The sequence below is a fragment of the Gobio gobio genome, assembly GCF_949357685.1.
Source record: "Gobio gobio genome assembly, chromosome: 9".
Taxonomy (NCBI): domain Eukaryota; kingdom Metazoa; phylum Chordata; class Actinopteri; order Cypriniformes; family Gobionidae; genus Gobio; species Gobio gobio.
In genome coordinates, this window is record NC_137115.1 from 15,685,347 (window position 1) to 15,713,209 (window position 27,863).

The following is a 27,863-nucleotide window of genomic DNA, read 5'->3' on the forward strand; positions in this document are numbered from 1 at the left end:
CATGCAGTGTAGAGCAAACATAAGGCTCGTTTTCAGCCAGTGAACAGCTTTTAGTCTCCCAGCCCAAGGGGTTTGGCTCTCTGAGATATAAATGTCTGTATTATTAAAGACCTTCATGAAAACAAACAGCCCGAGTCTCAGTACTGATTCCAGAATGACGCACTGATCTAGTGATGCAGGAAAAACTTACTTCCATGATGGGGTTGGATGCCAGAACTTTCTCCTCTACATTGGCTTCACTGGCAGAGCCGCTGACCGTGGCAAAGTAACGCATGGCGTATTTTGCTGAAACAGTTTTCCCTGCTCCAGATTCTCCACTCACAATGATGGACTGATTCCTCTCATCCCTGAATGATGCGGAAAATACAAAAGAAAGAATAAGTTCAACTAGAATTTGTTGTGCTGTCAAACTATTAATCGCATCAGAAATAAAAGTTTGTGTTTACATAATATGTGTGTGTACTGTGTAATTACAATATTACATATATAATATGTCATATAATTATGTATATATAAATACACACATATGCATGTATATATTTAAGATTTTTTTACTTTATATATAAAATATTTATATTTATATATAATATAAATGATAGTGACACAGTATATACATGCAAATATTTCTTAAATATATACATGTATTTGTGTGTATTCAAATATACATAATAATTATGCACAGTACACACACACACAACTTTTTGCTTTACCAGCCACTGTGGTTTTCCAAAGTTACTATCCACTCAGCATTTTCACTGTCAATCAATACCATGGGTAAAAACTGCAATATGGATATTTTGAATATTATCTCATAATTTGGCAGCATGTATATTAGGCTGCTGTCACTTTAAGACCTGACACACGGATCCATTATACTGTTACACATGTGTTTTCTTTCTCAGCAGTTTACATTCCCTTTAAACATAACTGACTGTGTTTACGTGAATCCACCAAGACGAGGGTTGCAACGATAACAGATTTTGTTGGTATGATTATAGTCTTAGAAATAATCACTGTTTCACGATTATCACGATTATTATGCATTCATTAATTTCATAACAATGTATTCACATGAACACTCTTTAGATTTTAGAAGTGTTATTTTTGCTACCTTTTGAACCAGAAATAACAAAGTAACCAAATAATACAGCACAAAATAATAATATAAGACAAAATTAAATTAAAGAAAGGTGACCTCTGTAAACATCCATGTAAGTGTGAGGGGAATAAACTGTCACTAACTGTCTTCCTTACGTATTCATTTTAATACTCTTTTTAATAATTCATATTATTAATAGTATCTATTATTTTGGTTTGTTTGTTCGTGTCACTGATAAATTAAAACGTGCTTTGGCTGAGACGACGCGCTCAGTGCTTTTCATACATCATGAATTCATATATCATCAGTCATATCTCACTATTCATATATCACTTTTCAACCACATCATGTTTATTTGAGGTTTCAGAGATTTAAATAGACATTTAAATGAATTACTAGCCTATATAAAAAAATACATGTAAAGTTTGTTAAATTTAAATTCCATACACTGATATCTATGGAAGCTGCAATAATAATGCTTAATTTGAATAAATGTTTTATTCATATCAGATACACATTTTACATGAAACAATACAGCTTGTTCTTGTTCACTGGCCACTTCTATGTATTTCGGGGAAAACTGATGAATTTACGTGATGAAAACAGATCCTCTGAATTGCAAACTCATTGCGCGTTATATCAAATAACATGATCGTTATAAAGGCGTTTAAACGACAAAACCCATTAACTTACACATATTTGACAATCTGTATTATATTTATTATATATTTTCAGAATATGTCTCTAATAAGCCTCCGTGTCTCTAATAAGCACGGCACTTTAAGCTGATGCACTGCTGGTGTAACTTTGTTTTCATTTTGTGCAATTTGCAACAGTTTCGTTCCGTGCAATAGAAACACTCGTGTAGCATTGCCTTTACGGTTAATTAACCATGACATTGTTAAGCGCGGTTAATCGAGAAATCGGTTAATCACTGCATCCCTAACCAAGACCAGCATTTTGACATTATTTTGTGTGTATTTCACTATTTATGAGCTATAAGCAGCAAAAAACAGCTCAATGTAGTACTGAGAGGCGGCTTTATGTGCGCTTACTTTGGGTGTGAGCACAAAATCTGCAGGAATGAGTAAAATTATGCTGAATGCATGCAATCCCACACTGAAATTCAAGCCCTCTAACACCAATAATATTCATCCGGAGCAAATGAAACGAGTGAGTGAGGGGAGGCGGGTTTGTGTGTCAACTCGCTGTCGGAGAGATGAGAGAGCGAGAAAGCGCAGCTGGTATCGTGTATCTATTCTGCAGAAAATTAGTATTGGAAGCGTTTCAAGTATTTCAGTACGGGAAAATCTATATTTTTGCCAGGGGTGCTAGAGTTTACTCATTAAAAATGCTGAAAATCTATTGATTTGTATTGGTGTATTGCAAAGACGAAGAAGAAAAACAAGCTCTGAGAAAATGATGCTGCATGTGAAAACTGCTTTTGCTGCAACACAGGCATCCACTGATCAATGAACCTTTCAGACAGACGGGTTCAGGTTGTGCACACCGTTGCAGCTGCATTGAGAAGGAACAAGAGACCCGAGAAAACGAGCAAGAGAAACATAACCTTGGCTGGTCTATTTTTGGCTGGGCTGCAGTGAGCAACATCCTGACCTACAAACCTTCCCTTTAGATTGAGCAATATAGCTCATACTCACACAGAGACATACTCTATCAATGCAAATATGAATGCTTGGCTGATGCAATACAAGCACAACTCCACTGTACCTAAAAGGATAGTTCACCCAAAAAGGAAAAGAAAATCACCCTCATGGCATTGCTAACCTGTATGGTGTTCTTTGGTGGAAAACAAAAGAAGATATTCTGAAATGTCTTTTGTCCAAACAATGAAAGTCAGTGGGGTATAATGTTGTTTGGACCCCAACGATCTTAAAAATATAATCTTTTATGTTCCAAAGAAAATAAATTCATACAGGTTTGGGACATGAGTAACTGATGACCAAATTAAAATTTTGCATTTCTAAGGCAGTAACAAACCTCAGTACTCAAGGGAGAAATATCTTTAAATGTCTTTGCGCTATTTGAAGGAGTTATTAATGCCACGACATACTTAAAAAATCGAATTCGAAATAATCAAAGAATGAATGAATGGGTGTGACATGATTTCAAAACTTAATCTGGCCTAAATGAAGTTAATTTGGAGTTTATGTCAGTGGTTCAAAACTGTCCAGAAAACTCCCGCTGGCCATTAAACGCCTTAGATCTGTCATTGGTCCATGACAAATACGTAATAGGTAGGTGTACTCTGGGGCTCCACCTTCTAATATTGTCCAGTTTACACTGCCATTAAGGTCAGCAATGAGTACTAAAAACAAAAAGTTGTAATTATAATTTAAATTGTGATTTCCAATTCGCTGTGTTGACCAATAGAAAGCTGCTTGGTTGACTTCTGTTTGAGCTTCATACATAGCTTCACTATTGATAATAAACAATAGATAGATTTTGTCCATGAAATTCAGCTGAAATATCACCAATATAATCAATTGTATTGCTTTGTAACAATGAAGCACTATACACATAAACGTTACTTGACTTGAATGGTGTGGTGAAAATCAGAGCTGGTGCAAAAATATCAATCTCAATAAGATCAGATGCTTTCTCAACTTAATTTCCACAAAAGTTGTATTGAGAAAATAGCGTGCAGCACACATTTACATATTAAGCTAAACACTGCTCCTATCAACATGGGCGGACATTGGAATGTTCGCAAATAGTATGCCGTTGGTCATGTATTTCATGACCTTTATTCAGGTAACTAGCGACAGTTTAACAAACTTAAACTTGCTTAGCCCCACCTGGCCATCTGTTTGTAAGCCTCTTCTGCCACTGCGAAGATGTGAGGGTCCATGTCGCCCATATTCTGCCCACTGTACGCATTAATGATGTCGCTTCCATAGATTCCAAGCGTCTCATATGGGTTTATAGCGACCAGAACAATACCTGGGTCAAACGATAAAAGACCTTATTATTGAGCTCAATAATTCTAGATACATTAAGTGTATGTCTAGTGTATGAGTGTGATTACCGCAGTATGTGTAGATGAGTTTGGAATCAATGAAGCGCACTTTCAGGTTGTGTAACACAGCAGGCTCGTGAAGGTAGCTGAGAGCCGTCAGGTCATTTTCGCCCACCAGGATATCTGGGTTACGCAGGTGTGGCAAGTTGTTCGTCTTGGGGTCCAATTTGTGCTCCAGTTCCTAAATAACACAATTCACAAGTCACCATTATATGAAGTTGTGTTTTGAGGGGAAACATGAGGGATCATACATCTTCTGAAGTCAGACGATGGCTTTCTGTGAGGAACACGCTGAAAAATTGACTCATTCACGTTTCAGGATATTCAAATCTGATTTGTTGTTCGAAGCAGTCGCAAACCACAGTAGAATTTGACATTTGACATCATTGACTTCCGAGGCATCAGGATAATAGAATTAAAGGTCCCATGGCATGGCATTTTTCTATTATTTTATAGTGTTTCCTGAGGTGTACTTATATTGTTAGTATGATTTTTACATCATAAAATGTCATAATTTAGAAATAAAAGGCATTTTGTCTATACTGCTGTTTGCCCTGTGGCTGACTGCCCTGTTTCAAGAGGCGTGTCTGCTGTGAGACTTCAGTAAAAACGCCCACTGTTGTGATTGGCTGACATCTTTGCATTTGAAATGAACAGAGGGGGCGTGGTTTAACGAGGTCTACGACGCACGAGCTGCTGCCAGAGAGACGGATGGACCTGAGTTCACTTCTCATCAGTTCTCTCAGCATGTCTTAGATCAGGGTGAACTGTTGTAGTTACTAGAATATACTTCAGGTTATTAGTTTATTTCTAGTCGGAGGGGCTGTCACTCATGTCAGAAAGTTAGGAACTCTAGTAAATTATGGATCAGCGCTGACTCGAGACGCGAACCGTTTAGAACGATTCAGTCCGATTTGGTGAACTGGTTCGGTTCACTAAAAAGAACCGATTCAAAAGAATGATTCGTTCGCGAACCGGACATCACGGAGACGGAGCGATTGCTAACAAAGTTATTTATAGTAACTACTGAGTTGTGAGAGCGCTGTCTGTCAGCGCAAGTTTATTGTCTTTGTATCTGAGAGTTCTGAATAAACACGAGTCCCAGTCACGCCGAGTCCGTCTTCATCATTATTCTACCAACTTTGTAACACATGCAATGTACCATTACAGCGAGATGAACGAGTTAGTAAGTTTGATTAAAGCATTATTTCTAGATATGTTCCAATCATATGAAAAGCGTCAGTGACGCGCATTGAGTAACTTACACAGCGCAAACAAAGACACAACAGCAGTAATCGAATGTAATCCAGTTTATTGTGGGGAAAGCTGGCTAGCCTAGCCGGATACCCTCACGCTTACCCCCCTTCTGCTTAATCTCACGCCGCGTTTGGTGCCTCCGCTGTGGGCCAGATGCAGTACTGGGGGTCGGGGATGTTGAAGGCCGAGCTTCGGCGTGCGTGAGGTTTATCTCTAAAGATGTGGCTCTGCCGATGTTAAGCAGAAACTCCCGACTGTATGCACATTTAAGAACAGATAGACGCGACGAGGACGTACAAAAACACTGACTCACAAGATAGAAAACACGAAAACACCGTTCTGTCGGGAGAGAGAGAAGCCGCAGTGTGTGCACGAATAATAAATAATTAGCTACACATAAGAAATCACTGATCACAGATCAGAAGGAACTGAAAAAAGACTTCTGTTTTCATTTGTACATCCAAACACTGAGAAACTGCCAGCATTCACTCGTTCACAAGCTATGATCTCTCGAGCGTTTGCATGGGCGTGCCAGATTCTTTGGGTGGAGGAAAGGGAGGAAACCGTTCCTGCTTGGACGTCAAACCAGGAGACTTCAGGATTGGCTAGTCTGGCCTGTCATTTTCTCAAAGGCAGAGAAAGACAGCCAGAACTCGGTTTTACACCGATCAACATTTCTAGCCACTTGGGGACAATATTCAGGCTAGGGGAACTCATATTAATGTTGAAATACCTCATAAAATGAAAATTTCATGCCATGGGACCTTTAAAGGGACAGATGACCCCAAAAATTTGTTCGCCCTCATGTCATTCCAAACGTTTATGACTTTCTGTCTTCTACGGAACATCAAAAAAGACATTCTGAAGAACGTTGGTAATCAAACAGTCTTTGTTTACCATTAACTTCCATTGTATGGACAAAAATATATATATATTGAGACATTTATCAAAATACGCTTTTTTTTTCCACAGACAAAAAAAAGGGTTTGGATCGACATGGTGAGAAAATTATGACTTTTCATTTTGGGTGAACTATCCCTTCAAGAGCTATCACTTATGGAAATGCAGTATTTTCATTGAATGAAGACTTACACAAAGCTATCGAATGACTTCAGTATGACTTCCTTATTATAATAGAGCACAAGTCACATGTTTTCGTCCTTTTTGAAGCTGAAGAGTTAATATTCACTTTCATCATATGGAAAATATCTATGTCAACATCTTTTGTGTTCCACTGAAGAAGAAAAAAATCAAGTCGATTTTTGAACAAAATAAAGATAAGTAATAAAACTGCCATTTCTTTAACTCAAACTGTAGTTCTCTGAATAGTCATTTAGTGATAAGTTTAGTAATAGATTGTAAATCGCAGCAATACGGTAATAAAGCCATCAGATAAATAGAATACTCCACATTAACAGAAATTACTGCATGGATCATAAAAATAATAGAAATACTACCACCGCTGCTTTTACTGTCATAACCCCCCTACAGAGATCACTAAGTGAGAGTTAAAACTCATTTAGACCTGGAACCATTGTTTAAAGGAATATTCAGGGTTATGTTGTGCATAAGATGGGCCGAAAATGTAACTGACATGGAAAAAGTAAAAAAAAAAATATATATATATATATATATATATATTTGGAGTGACCATCAAACTATTAAAGGGATAGTTCACCCAAAAATGAAAATTAGCCCATGATTTACTGACCCTCAAGTCATCCTAGGTGTATATGACATTCTTCTTTCAGACGAATAAAATCGGAGTTATATAAAAAAATGTCCTGGCTCTTCCAAGCTTTATAATGCCAGTGAATTGTTGCCTCCTTTATGAGGTCCATAAAAGTGCATCTATCCATCATATAACTGGTCCACACGGCTCCAGGGGGATAATAAAGGCCTTCTGAAGTGAAGTGGTGTGTTTGTGTAAAAAAAATATCCATATTTAAAACTTTATAGACTAAAATAAAGTCTAAAATAAAGGCAGAAAGTCTTACGCAATTCGACTTACGGCAAAAGAGTAACCCCTCATGCGATGTATAGAAGCATCGCAAGCTTTGACACCTCTCACGGATAATGCTGGGCAACAAACTCACTGCCATTATAATGCTGGGCAACAAACTCACTGCCATTATAATGCTTGGATTAGCCTGGACTTTTGTAATATAACTCCGATTTTGTTCGTCTGAAAAAAGAATGTCATACACACCTAACCTAGGATGACTTGAGGGTGAGTAAATCATGGGTGAACTAACCCTTTAAATGCTCATTGGGTCACAGGGTCATAAATATTTTTAGGTGAACTAACCCTTTAAATGCTCATTGGGTCACAGGGTCATAAATATTGTTTGAGAGGAAAAGATGCAAAGACGCATGCCCTATAATTATGCCCATCTAAATATTGGGTGCTTTTCAATCCACATCTTCTGTCATCGACAATACAATCACAATAAATGATTACATGCAATCTTAATAGTAATTATTACAAATTATGTGTAATTATTCAATTATTCATCAGGATCAGTGTCCATATATTTTATTAATAATTCAATTCATGTTAGTATTGTGTTTACCATGGTAACAGTAGTTTTTTGTAACTTTTTCACTTTGTTATTTTCCTTATTTATTGATGACTGTGGTGGCTCAAATACTTACTACCTTTAACAAAAACTGCTATTTATTAGCCTTACCTTATAATACTCTTTATTCATCGGTGTTCGTGATATTCCTACAATTTATGTATATTAAGTAAAATGGAACGGTACTTGTGTGTGTCGACCACTTTTAAGAAATAAATTAGCTTGATTCAAATTCATAAAAATGTGGGTCTTGGTTTAATCGCCATGGGAAATTTGTGGTTCCCACGGCCACACCAGTCAAGAACCACTGGTCTGTAGTACCTGTAATGGGAATGACAGTGGTGTGTTTAACCTAATGTTTAATGATCTGGAATGCTAACACAAAGGTTGCAGAATCAATCCCTTGGACAAATCACAAGAACATTGCAGTAAATCCACTGTACTGTGAGCAATGCTCATAAAGATAGTCTGATGAGGCCTATAAACACTCATTACTCTAATATACACACACTGACCTTTCCATCCTCTAGCTGTAGTTGCAGTACTCCATCTCCTTGTCTGTAGTCCTTGGTGAGCTCTGCTGACCTCCACACTTCCTCTACATCCGGGATCCAGACCCGTGCATACTGTACAGACAAAATGATCAGTTAATATCACTCTCCTACACAATGATCCTTAAATATTGCTCTTTAGTTGGTTGTTTTAACACATATTTAAAGAACTGTGATTAATAATATGAGAAAGTAAATTCTGCTCCTAAACATGTCAGCTGATGCGACAAAATATGAAAAACAGAGTAAAACATTTAATCACATGACACAGGAACTCAAAAGCAGGCAAAAGAGATCCAGAAGCAGCAACATTATGCAAGTGCCCCTATTATGATATTTTAAAGGTGCAGTGTGTAGTATTTATGAGGATATATTGACAGAAATGCAATATAATATACATAACTATGTTTTCAGTGGTGTATAAAGACCTTACATAATGAACCGTTATGTTTGTATTACCTTAGAATGAGCCATTTCTATCTACATACACCGCGGGATTCCTTACAGTGAAGTCACCATTTTTCCCCATCATGTTTACAGTAGCCCTAAACGAAAAAAATGCTCTACAGAGCGCTAGCTACTCTCTGCTGTCTCAGACGACGACATCTTTGTCCTGTGTTGGCCACCATAGCTTCTCTATGTGCTTCGAAATGGAGGGGTGAGCAGTGGGCGGTTGCAATTCACAACCTCACCGCTAGATGCCACTAAAATATACACAGTGCACCTTTAAAGGTTCCTAATTTTGTTTTGGATGTCTGCTGCAATAAATGTACATGGATCCACGGTCAAAAAAACACTAATTTTCTCATAATATATTAATATATACATAATATATATATTGCACATCACCTCATTTCTCAAAGAGTCTCGAAGAGTCAGTCTCTCTAAACCCCTCCTTTCCACAAGCATACTCTGCTCTGATTGGTCAGATGGTCCAGTCTGTTGTGATTGGTCTACCGCTTACAGCGTGTGTCGGAAACAAAATGCCTATTATCTGTATTTCAGCTCTGGAGGCATCCTCAGCACTTGTACCTACAACTACAGTGTTTGGAGGGTGGGTCAAAGCAGATATTGTTCATGGACAGCCAATGAAGATCATAGGCTGGCATTATGCAAATTTGTTACATTGTTAAGTGTCATGTTACAGGAAGTGAGACTGAAACTGCTGACGACTTCTTTCAGCAGTCCAAATAGATTCTTGCTTTTAGAAGACGATAACTTTGTAACTATTATTTGTAACTACAAATGGGGCACTTTAATATCAATTTTAAAGAATCATATCATGCCATACAACATATTCCCTGCAGTGCTGAATATTGTTTTTTTATTGAAAATACAGTATAGCTAGCCTGGATGCCAGCCGAACTTAGCCCCGCCCACAACATTTGAGGTCGAGAAGTTCGGTCTGGACTTGATCCGTTGTGGAGCAACTATGCTCGAACCAGAGCTGCTCGGACCAATCAAATTGTCAGGGCGGGCTTCATACGATGATGGACAGATGCTCAGCAGTAACGTAATCATCCACGTCACCAAAGAGTGCTTGGGTTGAATTCGTCCTATTCCTAAATGGAGAACTTGTTCGTATATGCATTTACCTTTACTATTTCTCTCAAAAATGATGATTGTGTTGGTAAGAACTCCGTCTTAAATTATTTTTACAACACCGGCAAAGATTGTTTACACTCATCTTCTTCTACTACTTCTTCCAGCGTGCGTGCAGTTGAGTTCTGTTGACAACTATGCGTCGCTCAACATACGTCACTTACTCCGTTGCTCTGATTGGTTGTAGGTCTATCCAGTTGAGTGCAGAGGCTTTTTCTTTCCTGGTTCGGTTGAAACGCCCCATAATCACAACCCAATGAAGCAGTATCAGACTCATATTCTTACTAGAATCTGAGTATGACGACGCCAGGCTACAGTATAGCCATCTTATAATTTGAATTAGCTGTCATCCTATCTAATATGCCTCATCACTTAGATCATAATTGCAACCATAATAATAGAGACAGCATGAATGCAGTCATGACAACAGAAGACAAACAGCACAGTTCATTTGAGAGAGCAACCAGAACCAACCAATAATCCTGATTATACATGAATGACTGACCCTATAAACATGAAGAAAGAAAGAAACATCGAAACAAAAGAAAAGAAAGTAGTTGAAATGAGCACATTCAAGACAATTATGTGGCACACTAAGTTCAGACTGTGGTCCATATCCAAAAAATTATACAATATTGATAGAAAACACTTGAGAGTTTACACAAAGTATAAAGAGAATAAGTGAGCATGGATGATCTATTTCAAGCAATTCTGTCAATTGGCTCAGTGTGTGTTTTAAGCGTTTCTGAAAGCAGCCTGACCGTGTCAGCAGCGATTACGTCAGAGTTAGTCACGCGGGCCAGATGGGATATAGTCCAGCTTTCCACACCATCATTATAACTCATATGTGTATGAGGCTCACACAGACACACTGGCACACACAGACCTACACCTCAGAAAACTGCTCATGCATTTTTAACAACATGGAATGATATTAAAGTCAAACATACCAATACCAGTGAAATTTCACAATACCACAGAAAAAAAAAACATTATCCTTTGTTTAAAGGATAAGTTCACTTCAAAATGAAAATTTCCTGATATTTTACTCACCCCGTCTCATCCAAGATGTTCATGTCTTTCTTTCTTCAATCTTCAACTTTTTTTGAGGAAAACATTTCAGGATTTTTCTCCCCATCATAGCCTTCCATGGCAACCAAAATGTTGAAGGTCCAAATCAATGCAGTTTCAAAGCGCTTCGAAGGGCTTCAGAGGCTCTTTGCGATCCCAGACCAAGAATAGAGTCTTTTCTAGCGAAACTATCTGCCTTTTTTTTTTTTTTTTTTAAATTAATATACTTTTTTAACCTAAATTGCTCATCTTGCGCTGCTGTGGATTGCTATGGATTGAGCAATCATGTTGTAAAGGTCACGCTATATGTAGGCAGAAGTACCGCTCCCGTGTTTACAAAGCGCACATGCGAAGACTATAACAAACGCCTTTTAGCAAAAAAAAAGGTAAAACAACGATGTGCGATGATTTTGAAGTTGAAAATGGAGTGTTTTTTGTAAAGGGCATTTGTATTAGTCCTCGGACGTTCACTTTGGGCAGTACTTCTGCCTACGTTTACCACGACCTTTTCGACGTGGTTGCGCAATCCTTGGCACGTAGCAGAGCAGCACAAGATGAGCAATTTAGGCTAAAAAGTATATTCAATTTTTAAAAAATGTAATCGTTTCGCTAGATAAGACTCTACTCCTCGTCTGTGATCGCGCAGAGCCTCTGAAGCACTTCGAAGCGCTTTGAAACTGCATTGATTTGGACCTTCAACATTTTGGTTGCCATGGAAGGCTATGATGGGGAGAAAAATCCTGGAATGTTTTCCTCAAAAAACTTAATTGCTTCTCAACTGAAGGGAGAAAGAAAGACATGAACATATTGGATGAGATGGGGGGTGAGTAAAATATCAACGGTTTGAAGGTCCAAATTGCAGTTTCAATGCAGATTCAAAGGGCTCTACACAATCCCAGCCGAGGAATAAAGGTCTTGTCTAGCGAAATGATCGGTTATTTAAAAAAAACCCCCCAAAAAACACACTTTTTATCCACAAATGCTCATTTTGGCACTAGCGTCCACGACTTCACGCATTACGTAATCATGTTGGAAAGGTTGCGTGATGTGACATTCGTCTGTGTACTCTGGTTCAAAAAGATAGGGTAGGGTGAAAAACTAATTTTCTCCTCCAACTTCAAAATTGCTCTGCATCATTGTTTTTCCTTTTTTTGTAAAGAACGTTTGACTTAGTCCTTGCACGTTTGCTGTGTAGACACTGGGTCGGTACTTCCGCCTACGTCACGTGCGACTTTTCCAAAGTGATTACGCAATGCGTGATGGTTAAAAAGTATACTTTGTATACTCATATTTTGAAAATGACTGATCGTTTCGACCTTATTCCTTGGTTGGGGCCCTTTGAAGCTGCATTAAAACTGCAATTTGGACCTTCAACCCGCTGGTCCTCGTTGAAGTCCACTATATGGAGAAAAATCCTGGAATGTTTTCGTCAAAAGACTTCATTTCTTTTCGGCTGAAGAAAGAAAGACATGAACATCTTGGATGACATGGAGGTGAGTAAATTATCAGGAAATTTTCATTGTGAAGTGAACTAATCCTTTAATTTGTTAGCAAATAAAAAAAAGTATCTCAATTTAAGCAAATATTTATATTTTTATGTAATTTAAATAATTTAAGAGCAGTGAGAGTGGCTTTTTTTCTGTCAGTATTGTTGTTTGATTAATATTAATGACATAATCGTCACAGCAGCAGGTCTGTTAGGCTGAATGTAGGCTACACTGCCTAATGCATTGATACAATATCTTGCATTTGTCCTGCATATTTATGTTCACAAACCAACTGCGTTTACATTATTACTTCCCCAGGTGGGCATTTTGACAAAAAAAATTTATTTGACAGCTTATGCGCAGCTGCATTGCCATAAATGTTTTTCACATAGCATGCTAGGGCTGTAACGATTTGATCAAAAATAAAAACCTCGATTAATTGAACATTTTACCTCGATTACAATTAATGAACGATTATTTTTCTTTTCTTTTCTTTTTTTTTGCTTTCCTTTTTTTGCCCTCATAAGGTTTTTGAGTAAGCTCCTGATGAGGTTTTACTGTAAATATTTTCTACTATTAAAAGGTGGAATTTTATTTTCTAATGAAAAAGTGCATTTCTTTGTGATTTTAAAATACTTGAAGGAAACGGCTCACTTTCAGCAGTTATTGTCAATGGGGCAGATTTCTACTGCTTGTTGTACATCAGATACAGATAAATTAGCACATAGGCCTACATTACATTTATTTGAATGCATTAATGAGAGAGTGATTGTGTGTGTGAATTACTCATACCGTCTCTATTCATTATGAAGCTGTGGTTTGTACTTACTTCAAAGGTATTAAGATATATGCCTATAACGGTTGAGTTTCTAAGCTACTTTAGTGACTTTACTTTAGTGACAGGACAGCGTTGACAATGAGTTTCTGCGCTCCTCTCTGCGTGCGATCTTCACGTGAGTCACAATATGCAGGCATTAGTTCAACATACACATCTGATGGTCTAAAATCGCTTTAATGTTAAAACTGGCAGGCCTTAAAACACATACAAATGACAAAGCTTTGTGAGGACGCAGGTGAAAGAGGTCTGCCTTCAGGGCGCGCGCACGTTGTCAGAGACACGACACGGCTCGGCTCTCTGTGTCACAGAAAAAAGCTGAGCACTGAACGGATAAGTTTTCCGTATTGTCATTTTTGAATAGTGCACAATTGTTTAAATGTTCAAGCCTTTAAACGCATTTACTTGACAAACTTTATGAGGAATAAAGTGAAAGAGATCTGGCTTCGGGGCTTGCGCGCGCCGTCTGTGTGTGTGTGTGTGTGTGTGTGTGTGTGGGCATGTTTTTGTGAAATATCAGGACACAAATGTGTATAATGACATGGGTATGACACAGGTATTACAAAAAGAGGGTGAAATATGAGGACGTTCCCCATGTCCTCACTTTTCAAAATGCTTATAAATCACACAGAACTACAGTCTCCTGTGAGGGTTAGGTTTAGGGGCAGGGGCAGTGTAAGGGGATAGAAAATACGGTTTGTACGGTATGAAAACCATTACGCCTATGGAATGTCCTCACATTTCACAAAAACAAACATGTGTGTGTGTGGCAGCGCAGGCTATAAGAACGGCAATTAACCTCACCTGTATAAACTGTGTAAAACATGCATTTACTATAGTGATTCTGGAGATCTATAAACAAAGATAACTGCTCCTGCATCTCTCTGTGTGCCTGCAAACTGCACTTGATGTGACTGACGGGGCGGAGTCACGTGACTAAAACCGAAATAACCGACATGGGAAAAATATATCGGTTAGAGGTTCTGAATTTCGGTTTCGATTATTTTTTGATTAATCGTACAGCCCTATAGCATGCTCACAAATACAGCAGTGCATTGGTACAGAAATAGGTTGCAACTAGCACTGTAGATAGATTTACTGATATTGTTCGATTTTTTTAATTTTAGTTTTGACTTTTCCCATTACAGTATCATTCCAAATCCTATGCGACATTCTCACTTGAAACCCATGGCTTGGCTGTTTGTAATGACTGGTCAGAAAGTCTGCAATATGTAGTAATTAATTTGCATTGAATGTGCATCTGCAGTTTAATGTGCTACAAATAATGTTTACTTCAGTGAAGATTTGTCCACATAAAACTGAAAATGTATTTAGACTCTCCAAAATGGTTTCAGCCGAAAATAAATTTTCAGTTGCTAAAATTTTTTTTTTAAAAATCCATGCACATCAAATTATATTACAAATACCAATTCTGAACATGTGCCATCTTGGGTGAGCTTTTCAGTAAACGTTGGAAAAGCAACTATGATAATGCACAATAAATCAGTCAAGAGGTCATCCCTGTAGTGACGGATTGTCCTGGGGGTTGATGGGGGCAGGTGTGAATGAGCAGAGGAGTTACAGGAGGAGGTGGGGTTTACCCAGTCAGTTAAAAAACAAACAGTCAATATCTATTTTTATCTGCACAGTGTTCTGTATTCCTCTCTGTCTCCCTCTTTTAATTATTTCTTCATTTCCTTGTTTGTTGGCACTCATTTTGAGATGTTGACACATCAGAAAAACAGAGAGAAAACAAACAGATTGTCAGACCGTCTCCATAGCAACATCATTGTCCCACACATGGAATCATCTAAACGTGAAGTTATTGATTAATGACTGAATGCGATTATGTTACAGGTGTGTGCGTAGAGGGTTGTATACATAATAATTAATGGTCGACTGATGTTGATTTTTTTGATGGCTGATGTCAATATCTTATATAGCAAAATGGCTCGATTGCCGATATAAAGCTGATATATGTTAGAGAGTCGGACTTGTAACCAGCGCTCTCTTCAACCCTCAATACCACGACTGAGGTGAGACCCTTGAGCAATGCACCAAACCCCCAACTGCTCCCCGGGCGCCACAGCAATATGATTGCCCACTGCTCTGGGGTTGTGTGTTCACGGTGTGTGTTCACTACTGTGTATGTGCACTTGGATGGGTTAAATGCAGAGCACAAATTCCAAGTATGGGTCGCCATACTTGGCCCCACGTCACTTCACTTCACTATATATATATAAGGGGTGTAACATCTCATGCCACGTGAGATTAAAGGTGAACTATGTAAGATTTTTGCAGTAAAATATCCAAAAACCACTAGGCCAGTGTTATATATTTTGTTCAGATGAGTACTTAAGAATATCCCAAATATTTCCAACTATTTGTAAATCGTGAGAAATTGCTATTTTAACAAAGGAACCGGGAGGTGTGAGCTATGCGTTTGAGGGAGTCGCTGTCGATTGCGTCATATCTGCGTTACCCTCGGTTTCCGGTTTTATTTAGCAGAAACGCTTTACTCTCACTGCAGTGTGAGCAAGTGTCATAGCAGCCACCGAGTGAACGTCATAACTTCCTTTTCAACACACTCAGATGTGTCTAATATGATACACAGAGTTGCGTTACCTCATACTCATGACTGGAAAAGAGGAAGTGGCGCCGGTGACCGTGTCATAATAAAAGTCCCGCCAGCGACTATGCCATAATAACAGTCCCACTCTTCAATCGCTACTGCGGCCTTGCTCAGCTCCACAACACTCGGTCCTGCTATGCTTCATACTACAGTAACGTTAATAATCGCATCCATGAACATGATTTCTGCCCGAGTCCTATACTAAGCTGAGGTGTGAGGTGAAGACCACATGTCCCAAGATTCTGCGCTCAAACGTGCCGTCATCAAACTACGCCTTTGTTTTGAACAGGCGACCTCTAGTGGACGGAAAAGTTACATAGTGTAGCTGTAAAATGTGACAAGATTTCTCGAATATGCCACCGCTACATTTACATTCGTAGAATGCACTGCCTCCACTGTCGTTTTGCTTTTTATAGAAATATAAACGATTTAATTCAGGTGGATAACGGTCACTTCAATTCCATCAGCTCGAGCTGGTCGATACGTAGTTCGGAGGATTCATTGCGCAACAGAAGCGTCAGTCAAATGTCTTATCTTGTGAAATGCACGTTCAGCACCACCATTACCTATTCACAGAGTCCACACACGATTGCGAAAGTGAAAGTAAACCTGAGCGCGCATTAAAACGAAATGAAAGCTCATTTCATGAGCTAAGGGTCTCGTCACACCCCTAATAAATATATATATATATATATATATATATATATATATACACACTCACCTAAAGGATTATTAGGAACACCATACTAATACTGTGTTTGACCCCCTTTCGCCTTCAGAACTGCCTTAATTCTAAGTGGCATTGATTCAACAAGGTGCTGAAAGCATTCTTTAGAAATGTTGGCCCATATTGATAGGATAGCATCTTGCAGTTGATGGAGATTTGTGGGATGCACATCCAGGGCACGAAGCTCCCGTTCCACCACATCCCAAAGATGCTCTATTGGGTTGAGATCTGGTGACTGTGGGGGCCATTTTAGTACAGTGAACTCATTGTCATGTTCAAGAAACCAATTTGAAATGATTTGAGCTTTGTGCATTATCCTGCTGGAAGTAGGATGGGTACATGGTGGTCATAAAGGGATGGACATGGTCAGAAACAATGCTCAGGTAGGCCGTGGCATTTAAACGATGCCCAATTGGCACTAAGGGGCCTAAAGTGTGCCAAGAAAACATCCCCCACACCATTACACCACCACCACCAGCCTGCACAGTGGTAACAAGGCATGATGGATCCATGTTTTCATTCTGTTTACGCCAAATTCTGACTCTACCATCTGAATGTCTCAACAGAAATCGAGACTCATCAGACCAACCTTTTTCCAGTCTTCAACTGTCAAATTTTGGTGAGCTCGTGCAAATTGTAGCCTCTTTTTCCTATTTGTAGTGGAGATGAGTGGTACCCGGTGGGGTCTTCTGCTGTTGTAGCCCATCCGCCTCAAGGTTGTGCGTGTTGTGGCTTCACAAATGCTTTGCTGCATACCTCAGTTGTAACGAGTGGTTATTTCAGTCAAAGTTACTCTTCTATCAGCTTGACTCAGTCTGCCCATTCCCCTCTGACCTCTAGCATCAACAAGGCATTTGCGCCCACAGGACTGCCGCATATTGGATGTTTTTCCCTTTTCACACCATTCTTTGTAAACCCTAGAAATGGTTGTGCGTGAAAATCCCAGTAACTGAGCAGATTGTAAAATACTCAGACCGGCCCGTCTGGCACCAACAACCATGCCACGCTCAAAATTGCTTAAATCACCTTTTTTCCCCATTCTGACATGCAGTTTGGAGTTCAGGAAATTGTCTTGACCAGGACCACACCCATAAATGCATTGAAGCAACTGCCATGTGATTGGTTGATTAGATAATTGCATTCATGAGAAATTTAACAGGTTTTCCTAATAATCCTTTAGGTGAGTGTGTATATATATACACTATATATATATATATATATATATTAGGGATGCACCGAAATGAAAATTCTTGGCCGAAACCGAAAACCGAAAAAGAGGAAACCAAGGCCGAAAGCCGAAAACCGAAACACCGAAATAAATTATGCCAAATATTAGTACCATAGCATTTATGGCTATGACTGTGTACCTACTTACTAAAATCAAGGCATTGCAATTGCATACATTAATATTAACGTTTCAAAGAATAAATCAATTACAAATTATGCCAATATTTATTTAGCACATTGCAACAATGCACAGTATAAAATAAAATTCAAACTAAAATGTTTAACTTGACCCCACTCATTTGTACATTAAATAATAATGTACAGGCCTACAGAAAGGTTTTTAAATTAAATGTTCTCTCATAAAAACAAAGTGCATTTAGGTCTAGTGCATTTAAAAATTTTCTCTGTAGGACTACTACAAGAAAGTGCATTCAGAACAAGTGCAACTGCTTAAAGATACAACTATTTTCTCTGTAGGCCTTCAACATAATAGTGTATCAAAGCAAAGACTGCCATAGCCCATATGTTAACTGTAGAATAGGGGTGTAACGGTACACAAAAGTTTTACAAAATGGCTTTTTATTTATTTTTATTGGTTAACTGAAAAAAAAAAAGTCTGTCCTTAAATGAATTAAATTATAACTAAAAGTTTATTGAATATATTGCTCTAAACTATATAGGGAGCCCTTACTTGCAAATTAATATTAAAGGTTAAAAACAGAGCCCAAACTATTTGCCTAAATTCAGTTGCTATGTATTTTTAGGTCTAATAATCAACACTCAAATAACATCGTACACAAACATGTACACTTCACATAAGGCAGTTTTTTGCAATAACTTCTAAATCTAATTATAAAATAGTTTTTTATCCAATTCGTTGTTGAAATATAATCATTTATACACAGTGTCTGTCATTTTATTTAAACATACATGAAATAATCAAGACATCATTAACAGGTTAAGTAGAATATAATGAATATAATGGCTAATATAGGTCATATATTTAGTGAAAGAGTTGATTTTTCAAGTGAACGAACAGCTGTGGACACTGAGGTGCCTGAGGTAAATGATGCTACATGACTGTTTAGTTTATAGCAGTTATTGAGGGTCTTTCTGCCGTTGAAACACTGACTGAGCGATTACACCACATATGATACGTGACAGTAAGTTGTAATGTATCCTCAACACACCTTAGATGTTCATTCATGTTTATTCTTAAGGAAGAGATGATCGATCGCACTCACAGATGATCGCGTTCACGCGCGCGCGCTGCCGCCAGATTGAAGTGTGTTCCGCGCTTAAAACATGCCCACTGTTAAAGATTGCGTTCGGTTTCACTGTGAAGTCTGGTCCTCTTCTCATCATGAGCTCTCCTCAACATGAGCTCTCGCTGTCAGTGCCTGTGCGTGGAGCAGACGTGGGTGTTTCTCAGATATACTGAAACACGTCCACACCGCAGACATGTTGCCTCAGACAAGCACGTGCAGGTCGCGGTTTCTGTTTGCGTCATCACAACATTTCGGCCATGTTGTTTCGGTGATAAAAGTCTTTCGGCCGAAAACCGAAAATGCACTTTTGGGGCATTTTCGGCCGAAAATTTTCGGTGGCCGAATATTCGGTGCATCCCTAATATATATATATATATATATACAGTGAGGAAAATAAGTATTTGAACACCCTGCTATTTTGCAAGTTCTCCCACTTAGAAATCGTTGAGGGGTCTGAAATTGTCATCGTAGGTGCACGTCCACTGTGAGAGACATAATCTAAAAAAAAAAATCCAGAAATCACAATGTATGATTTTTTAACTATTTAATTGTATGATACAGCTGCAAATAAGTATTTGAACACCTGTCTATCAGCTAGAATTCTGACCCTCAAAGACCTGTTAGTCTGCCTTTAAAATGTCCACCTTCACTCCATTTATTATCCTTAATTAGATGCACCTGTTTGAGGTCGTTAGCTGCATAAAGACACCTGTCATCCATCCTTCGGATGAGACGTTAAACCGAGGTCCTGACTCTCTGTGGTCATTAAAAATCCCAGGATGTCTTTCGATAAAGAGTAGGGGTGTAACCCCGGCATCCTGGCCAAATTTGCCCATTGGCCCCTCTCCATCATGGCCTCCTAATCATCCCCATCTACAGATTGGCTTCATCACTCTGTCTCCTCTCCACCAATCAGCTGGTGTGTGGTGGGCGTTCTGGCGCAATATGGCTGCCGTCGCATCATCCAGGTGGATGCTGCACATTGGTGGTGGTTGAGGAGATTCCCCCTTCTATATGTAAAGCGCGTTGAGTGCCTAGAAAAGCGCTATATAAATGTAACAAATTATTAATTATTATTACCGGTCCACCCCATACAATCAGTAAGAATCCAACTACTAACATGGCCAAGACCAAAGAGCTGTCCAAAGACACTAGAGACAAAATTGTACACCTCCACAAGGCTGGAAAGGGCTACGGGGAAATTGCCAAGCAGCTTGGTGAAAAAAACACTGTTGGAGCAATCATTAGAAAATGGAAGAAGCTAAACATGACTGTCAATCTCCCTCGGACTGGGGCTCCATGCAAGATCTCACCTCGTGGGGTCTCAATGATCCTAAGAAAGGTGAGAATTCAGCCCAGAACTACATGGGAGGAGCTGGTCAATGACCTGAAAAGAGCTGAGACCACCGTTCAAGGTTACTGTTGGTAATACACTAAGACGTCATGGTTTGAAATCATGCATGGCACGGAAGGTTCCCCTGCTTAAACCAGCACATGTCCAGGCCCGTCTTAAGTTTGCCAATGACCATTTGGATGATCCAGAAGAGTCATGGGAGAAATTCATGTGGTCAGATGAGACCAAAATATAACTTTTTGGTCATAATTCCACTAAACGTGTTTGGAGGAAGAAGAATGATGAGTACCATCCCAAGAACACCATCCCTACTGTGAAGCATGGGGGTGGTAGCATCATGCTTTGGGGGTGTTTTTCTGCACATGGGACAGGGCGACTGCACTGTATTAAGGAGAGGATGACCGGGGCCATGTATTGCAAGATTTCGGGGAACAACCTCCTTCCCTCAGTTAGAGCATTGAAGATGGGTCGAGGCTGGGTCTTCCAACATGACAATGACCCAAAGCACACAGCCAGGATAACCAAGGAGTGGCTCTGTAAGAAGCATATCAAGGTTCTGGCGTGGCCTAGCCAGTCTCCAGACCTAAACCCAATAGAGAATCTTTGGAGGAGCTCAAACTCCGTGTTTCTCAGCGACAGGCCAGAAACCTGACTGATCTAGAGAAGATCTGTGGAGGAGTGGGCCAAAATCCCTCCTGAAGTGTGTGTAAGCCTGGTGAAAAACTACAGGAAACGTTTGACCTCTGTAATTGCAAACAAAGGCTACTGTACCAAATATTAACATTGATTTTCTCAGGTGTTCAAATACTTATTTGCAGCTGTATCATAGAAATAAATAGTTAAAAAATCATAAATTGTGATTTCTGGATTTTTTTTTTTAGATTATGTCTCTCACAGTGGACATGCACCTACGATGACAATTTCAGACCCCTCCATGATTTCTAAGTGGGAGAACTTGCAAAATAGGAGGGTGTTCAAATACTTATTTTCCTCACTGTATATATATATATATATATACATACACACACACACACTACAGGGCTGTTGAATGCTTGAATCTGATTGGTTGACGAACGTTCTAAGGTGTGCAATTGATATTATTATTTATTTTATTACTTTCAAGGAAAGACACAGCTAAAGTAGTTCCAGGCAGGTCTTGTTGTCAGCGCTGCTCTGACGATTTGAAACAGTAAAATAGTTTAACAACGTAAAAGCTACATGACATTTCTCACTTCTAGCAAGGTAATTATAACCCAGCTGTTATTGGAGCAGATAAACTTACAGTTTTAATAGACGCTGCTGCCGAACAATGCAGAGAGACACACAGATTCTGGTGATTCATACACGCTTAATCTATCTTTCTCTCTCTCTCTAGAAACTGCATTAAAGGGTATATAACACAATCTGCCAATCTCATGTTAATCTTGAACATACTACTTATAAAATCTATAGAGTAGTATTGCATCCTTCATATCTCTGAAGAGTCTTTAGTTTGCATGGTTACCAAGTTTTAGTTCTAATTACTAAAGTTCTATCATTAAATAGTGCTTAATTATCATAATATAAATGTATATAAAATAAAATATATCGGTCTGGCGACGAGTAAACTAAAAAATATTACTAGGCAATGGTGACTGTATTGCCACGGTGTGTGTAGAGAGTTGTAATTTCACTTTGAAATCAATGGTTTAAAGTTATGTACATACACACAGAATGTACGCATTTATGCAGTTTACAAATGCATACTTCAAGATCTCACAGCTGGATTCTACTAAGTCCGCAAGGTTTGTGAAATCAAATGTTTATTAAATATTCAAAGACTTGTTCAAATGATATGTGTATTTGCTAAATGCTGACAGTAGATGAGAAAGTATTTTATTGTTTGCCTTTCTATTACTAATCATATAAAAGCAAACACTATAATAAATATTGGTTGACAATAATTATACATAATAATTAACATGAGGTTCAGAAAATACGCAAATAAATACAGAGATGTGCTTTAAATCAGACCACCATCCACAGAAGCAGTGACTATGCGTTGAGTCTCTTGAGAAGACCATCCCAGAACTGAGCTCTTAGCAACAGAGAGACAGGAACAAGAGGAGAGAGGGTAAAAATAGCATCTCAACACGATCACACGCACACACGGTCACTACACCCGACACAACTTGCTCCTCTATCTCTCCCACTTGGTCGCATTCACACTCATTGATGATTACCCATAATGCCAGAAAATGTAGGATTACACGGCGGTGTGAAATCAGTATGTGTAGTTGCAATACATCTGAAAAAACATGAGATAATCCTCATGTGACACAACCACATGATTCAGCAGACAGACACAGGCATACGCGCACACACCTGACCCAACAACTAATGAAAGGGCATCTGTAATGTGACATAATACATGAGCATGTGGCATGTTCAGCACACACACAGAACTAATGCATCTAGAGGGTTTTACTATAGAAATATCCAATGCTCATAGGCCACATACAGACTGCTAGGTTTGGGGATTGAAAAATGCATTTAAATGCATGAATACTGATCAGACTCTCACACAAAAATGTCAGATATAGTGAAAACTACACTAATGTCTTGGCATATCATGTCTGTAAGAAGCATGAATGATAAAGTCGAAAGACTTTGAGGTATGCGCAGTGCAACTGCTTTTTTAAAGAGCACCTATCATGGAATTTTGAAATTTACCTTTCATGTAGTGTGTAACATAGATCTAAGTGAACAAAAACATCCTGCATAGTTTGAAATATGACAGTGCACCGTATATATAGTTATTTTCTTTCAAAAGTAAGAGTCGACTCTGAGTCATTTTTAAGAATCGTTAGAAGACCGAAGCTTTTTCTCTGACTAGATGACATCAACTTGTCAAGTTATTTGAATACGATACGCCCACTTATTGCGCTCCAAGACGCCAGTGAAAACTAGAAAACATCATGGCGGCGAGACCCTGTGTTCTGAAGCGCGACTCAAAAGCAAACTTTTTTCATCTGCCCAAGGATGAGCATTTGAAGACTAAGTGGCTTGAAGACAAACCATACATCGTCGCGATTGAGTGTTTATTAGTCGTCAAATGCATGTTTCGCGATCTCAGGAAGCTTTTATTATGGACTTCTATTATGGCACACGGTATCTTCTTCGTCTGTCTGTACCATATTTGGACTACATGTGCACAGAGCGCCCTCCGGCTGCCAGTATGAATTGAAAACAACACATAAGAGACTCAATCGCTCATGATTAGGATACATCTGCGCATTTTGAGGAAGTATTGAATAAAAAATACTCCTCTATTTAGAAATTTGACACAGACATATGAGAATCTATCAATATTTCTCCTCATCTGCACACTTTTGAACTAAAAGCCCTGAGGGATGTTGATTTGTCGCGAGTCTTCGTGAGGAGAATAGAGTTTTTTTATGAATGAGATCAGCTGAGGCTCATATTACAATCAAACGGTACAGACGCGGTTTTCATATTCATAACTCCTGACACATATTAACAAATTACTGTCACTATAAGACTTTGATGGGCGTTCTGTTTCCGAAAATATCTGCACAGACTATACCAATCACAACTGACTGGGTCATCGGACCAATCACCGCAGATTAGCGTCATGCAAAGGCGGGGTTTTGAAAAGTGAATCACTAAAGGAATCATTTGAGAATCCCTGTCAAAACAGGTAAAAATAAATGCATATTATAAGAAAACTAAAGTCTTTTTTGTCATTGCATGCATGCAAAACTGTTGTTGGGGACTTCTAAAACAATATTTGGAACATTTTAAATGCCATGATAGGTGCTCTTTAATCCTCTACCAGACTGAGTCGAGTCATTTATAGGAAGTTTGCGTGGAAGAACACAAGAAGAAAAGTAGCAGATTTGCCTTTGCATGCAAAGTTTAGAACAACAAAAATTGTGGAGAAGGATATGCTGCTTTGTTTTCTATTCGTGGGACAGTGTACTGTTTTGTATCGCTATTTCCGCACTCTTCTCCAACTACTACACGATATATCACAACTGCGTATAGAGTGGTGCAGGCCTCATATCACTTTGTAGGCCAAATCGCGGAAGAAAGTTAGCATTTTAGCACTTCCTTTAGCTTTTTACTTCTGGCGACTGCATTTAGGCTTCAAAATTAATAAATGTTGATGGACAAAACGTGTATCATAAACTTTTGTTGATCACAGAGTTTGTTTTTAGCGATAATTCAAAAGCCTATGTGAAAATCCTGTTGGGTTTTTATCGAGGGAACCAGCGTGATGCTAACTGCCGGTTGGCCTACAAAGTGACATCATACCTGGACCACTCTATTGCCATCTAGTGGCTACCTGCTGTCTCAACATTCCCCTGGCGCATGCGCTGTTGTACGCACCATTCGCATGGGCTAGATGACGTCATGCGTCAATGAGCATATCCGTGACGTCACCGCGTCGTCCTTGCGTTCTGCCTGCCTAATGTGCTTTCTCTCTTAATCCGTGCTCACATACTGTATTTTAAAATAATACAATACAGCCAACTGTCCAATAAATGTTCTCATTTCCTATATCTTTTTTTCATACAGTAGAACGAGTATGATATAGTTAATGACACAATTTTTAACAATCTGAATTGAGAGATGTCTGAACCTGGATGAACTAAAGCTCTGTGATAGTGAGTAATATAAGTGATAAGCACAACAGAAGAATGGAAATCATAACAGGTGAAACAAAATTCTTTAAATATAAAACAAAGGAAGCAGATAAGTGATTGGTCACGTCTGTCAGCTGCTGTGTGTGTGTTCAACGGCACGCGCTGCTCCTCTCAGCCACAGCCACTCATTGAACAGGGCAAACGCAGAGAGAGGTGTGACGGCAGGGAGAAAGCAAGACCTCGCGCTCGCAGAACAGTACTGGCGACATTTGTAAAATAAAGTAGCTGACGTTAGTCCAAACAGTCGCTAGATTTGTCGCTAGTCGCTTTAAAAAAAAAAAAAAAGTCGCTAAAGGGGTCTGAAAAGTCGCTATATATAGCGACAAAGTCGCTAAGTTGGCAACACTGCTCAGAATGTTACGACTGACCAATAAGAATCAAGCATTTCAGAGAGCCATGTAATAATATTGATTTAAAATCATAAACTAATGAGAGTATGTGTTTCCGGAAGTAGTAGGTCATACAGGTACTTAAAAGTTCCTAAAATGTTATGACTACTGTGAATTCATACACACTTTATGCTTTTTACATATGCATATTTGAAGGAAGTATGCATATTTGAATGAAGCCACTAAGTATGTAAGGATGATTGTGAAGGTAGTGTTCCCAAGTTTAGCAATGCATTGTCTTTATCTTTGCTTGTTGGTTAACTGTTAACAGACAATTAATAATGGTAAATGATTGGTTAGATGATTTTTGCCAAGAGTTGCTTGTTAGCTATAATTGATGAAAGAAATATTAGCATTTAGAGACACATTATTATCCATCATTCATTAAACAACTTTTAAAACAACAACATTCTTGCACTGAACTAGAACCTTTCAATCCAAACCAAACGTGATTAATGAAGCAAAAGGTTTACTAAATGTCATGTTCGGGTCATTGGAAAGATTATGTTGTGAAGCAATATGATTTTTAACAAAAGGACCCTTTCAAGTCAATTAAATCAAAATTGACCATATTTACTGGACTTTCTGAAACCTGATGTGTGTGTGTATATATATATATATATCTATCTGAAGCGAATTGAGTCCAAACAGTGTGAGAAGGTTAACCTGGGAGAAAACCACAACGTGAAGACTTAACCAGGGTTTAGATGAGGCTAATCCCAAACAGGTGAATTACACCTCTGACTACCAGTCATTATCTAATCTTCACCTGATGTGACATTCCAATCCCATTCAATTGTAGCGTTTCAATGAAACCCACACTGATCTCACCCTGAGCCACGTGAAAACTCATTTCATGAGTCACGACCACGTCATTCACTCTGGACGACATTACCCAAGTATTATGTTCATGAAGTGTATGAGGTGATTCAGACATGCTCATTCTTTCACTGCATTTTTTCGTGCCACCATGAATGCAGTCTTGCACACATGACTATTAATCATATAATGATCTGTATTAAAACAAGTTTACCAAAAATTTTAATTCTGTCATTGTTACCTTTATGTCGCTCCTAACTTGTATGAGATATTCTGAAGTACTGCCAACTATAATGAATGGAGACTGAAGCTTTCAAAAAGAATTCAAAGACATTGTTGACAGTATTAAAATAAGTCAATATGACTCATGCGCTATATTTCAAGTCGCCTGACACCATATGATAACTTTGTGTGAAGAATGTATGCAAGTCTAGAGATTATTAACTGAAAATTTTGACCTCAGACCTACAGCAGTTTTCCTTAGTTCATGAGAGAAGTAGTAATGTCCAATTGGGGAACCAATCATTCTTTTGATTCTCCAATAAATCTGCTGATTGGTTCAAAAAATTATCCAAACCATTTGCTCAAGAATTGCAGTGATTCACTGGCTTGATGATCTGGGTGCAGTGGTTAACCGCTCACTGTTATCATATCATTGAATACTGATTTTACTGATATATCACCCAACCCAAGTTGCCTCACAATAGATAAATTGGTGTTGTCAAAAAGAAATTCATACTGAAATACTGAAATTGTTCCAATATTAATTTTCCGCAGTATCGATATCCATTGAAGCTTGTTTCCGCCAGGGAATGCCTTTTTATATCAGAATAGCAAAATATTGAAGTTTATGAGGTGATCCATAAAAAATACATAAACAAATAATAACAAAAAATTAGAGTTATAAAGAGTTATGAAAGTCAGAATTGTAAGATATAAACTCTCAATTCTGAAAATAGTCACATTTGCTAGAAAAAAGTCAGAATTGTTGGATATAAACTTGCCATTGCGAGAAAAGTCAAAATATATCCCGCAATTCACTTTTTTTCTCAGAATTGTAAGATTTATATATACACTGACACTCAATACCCCATTGTAAAAACCCAAATGCATTGAACGAGCAAACATTTAGGTGATATAATTGCAATGGTAATTGATGAATGTTTATATGTAAATATAAGCCTAAATTAAAAATCTGTTCATCATATAAAGCGATC

The 27,863-nt window shown here is 38.5% G+C and overlaps 1 protein-coding gene across 3 annotated transcripts in view; it reads right to left on the minus strand.

Moving 5' to 3' along the window:
* Positions 1-27,863, minus strand: part of myo5aa (myosin VAa) — a 133,816-nt gene that overhangs the window by 91,216 nt on the left and 14,737 nt on the right. For all 3 annotated transcript variants that reach the window (XM_079826075.1, XM_079826073.1, XM_079826074.1), the window contains exons 2-5: positions 8,491-8,601; positions 4,149-4,320; positions 3,919-4,063; positions 191-347 (exon numbers count right to left, since the gene is read on the minus strand). In XM_079826075.1, coding sequence (XP_079682201.1) covers positions 191-347; positions 3,919-4,063; positions 4,149-4,320; positions 8,491-8,601 — 585 coding nt within the window. The remainder of the gene's footprint in view (positions 1-190; positions 348-3,918; positions 4,064-4,148; positions 4,321-8,490; positions 8,602-27,863) is intronic.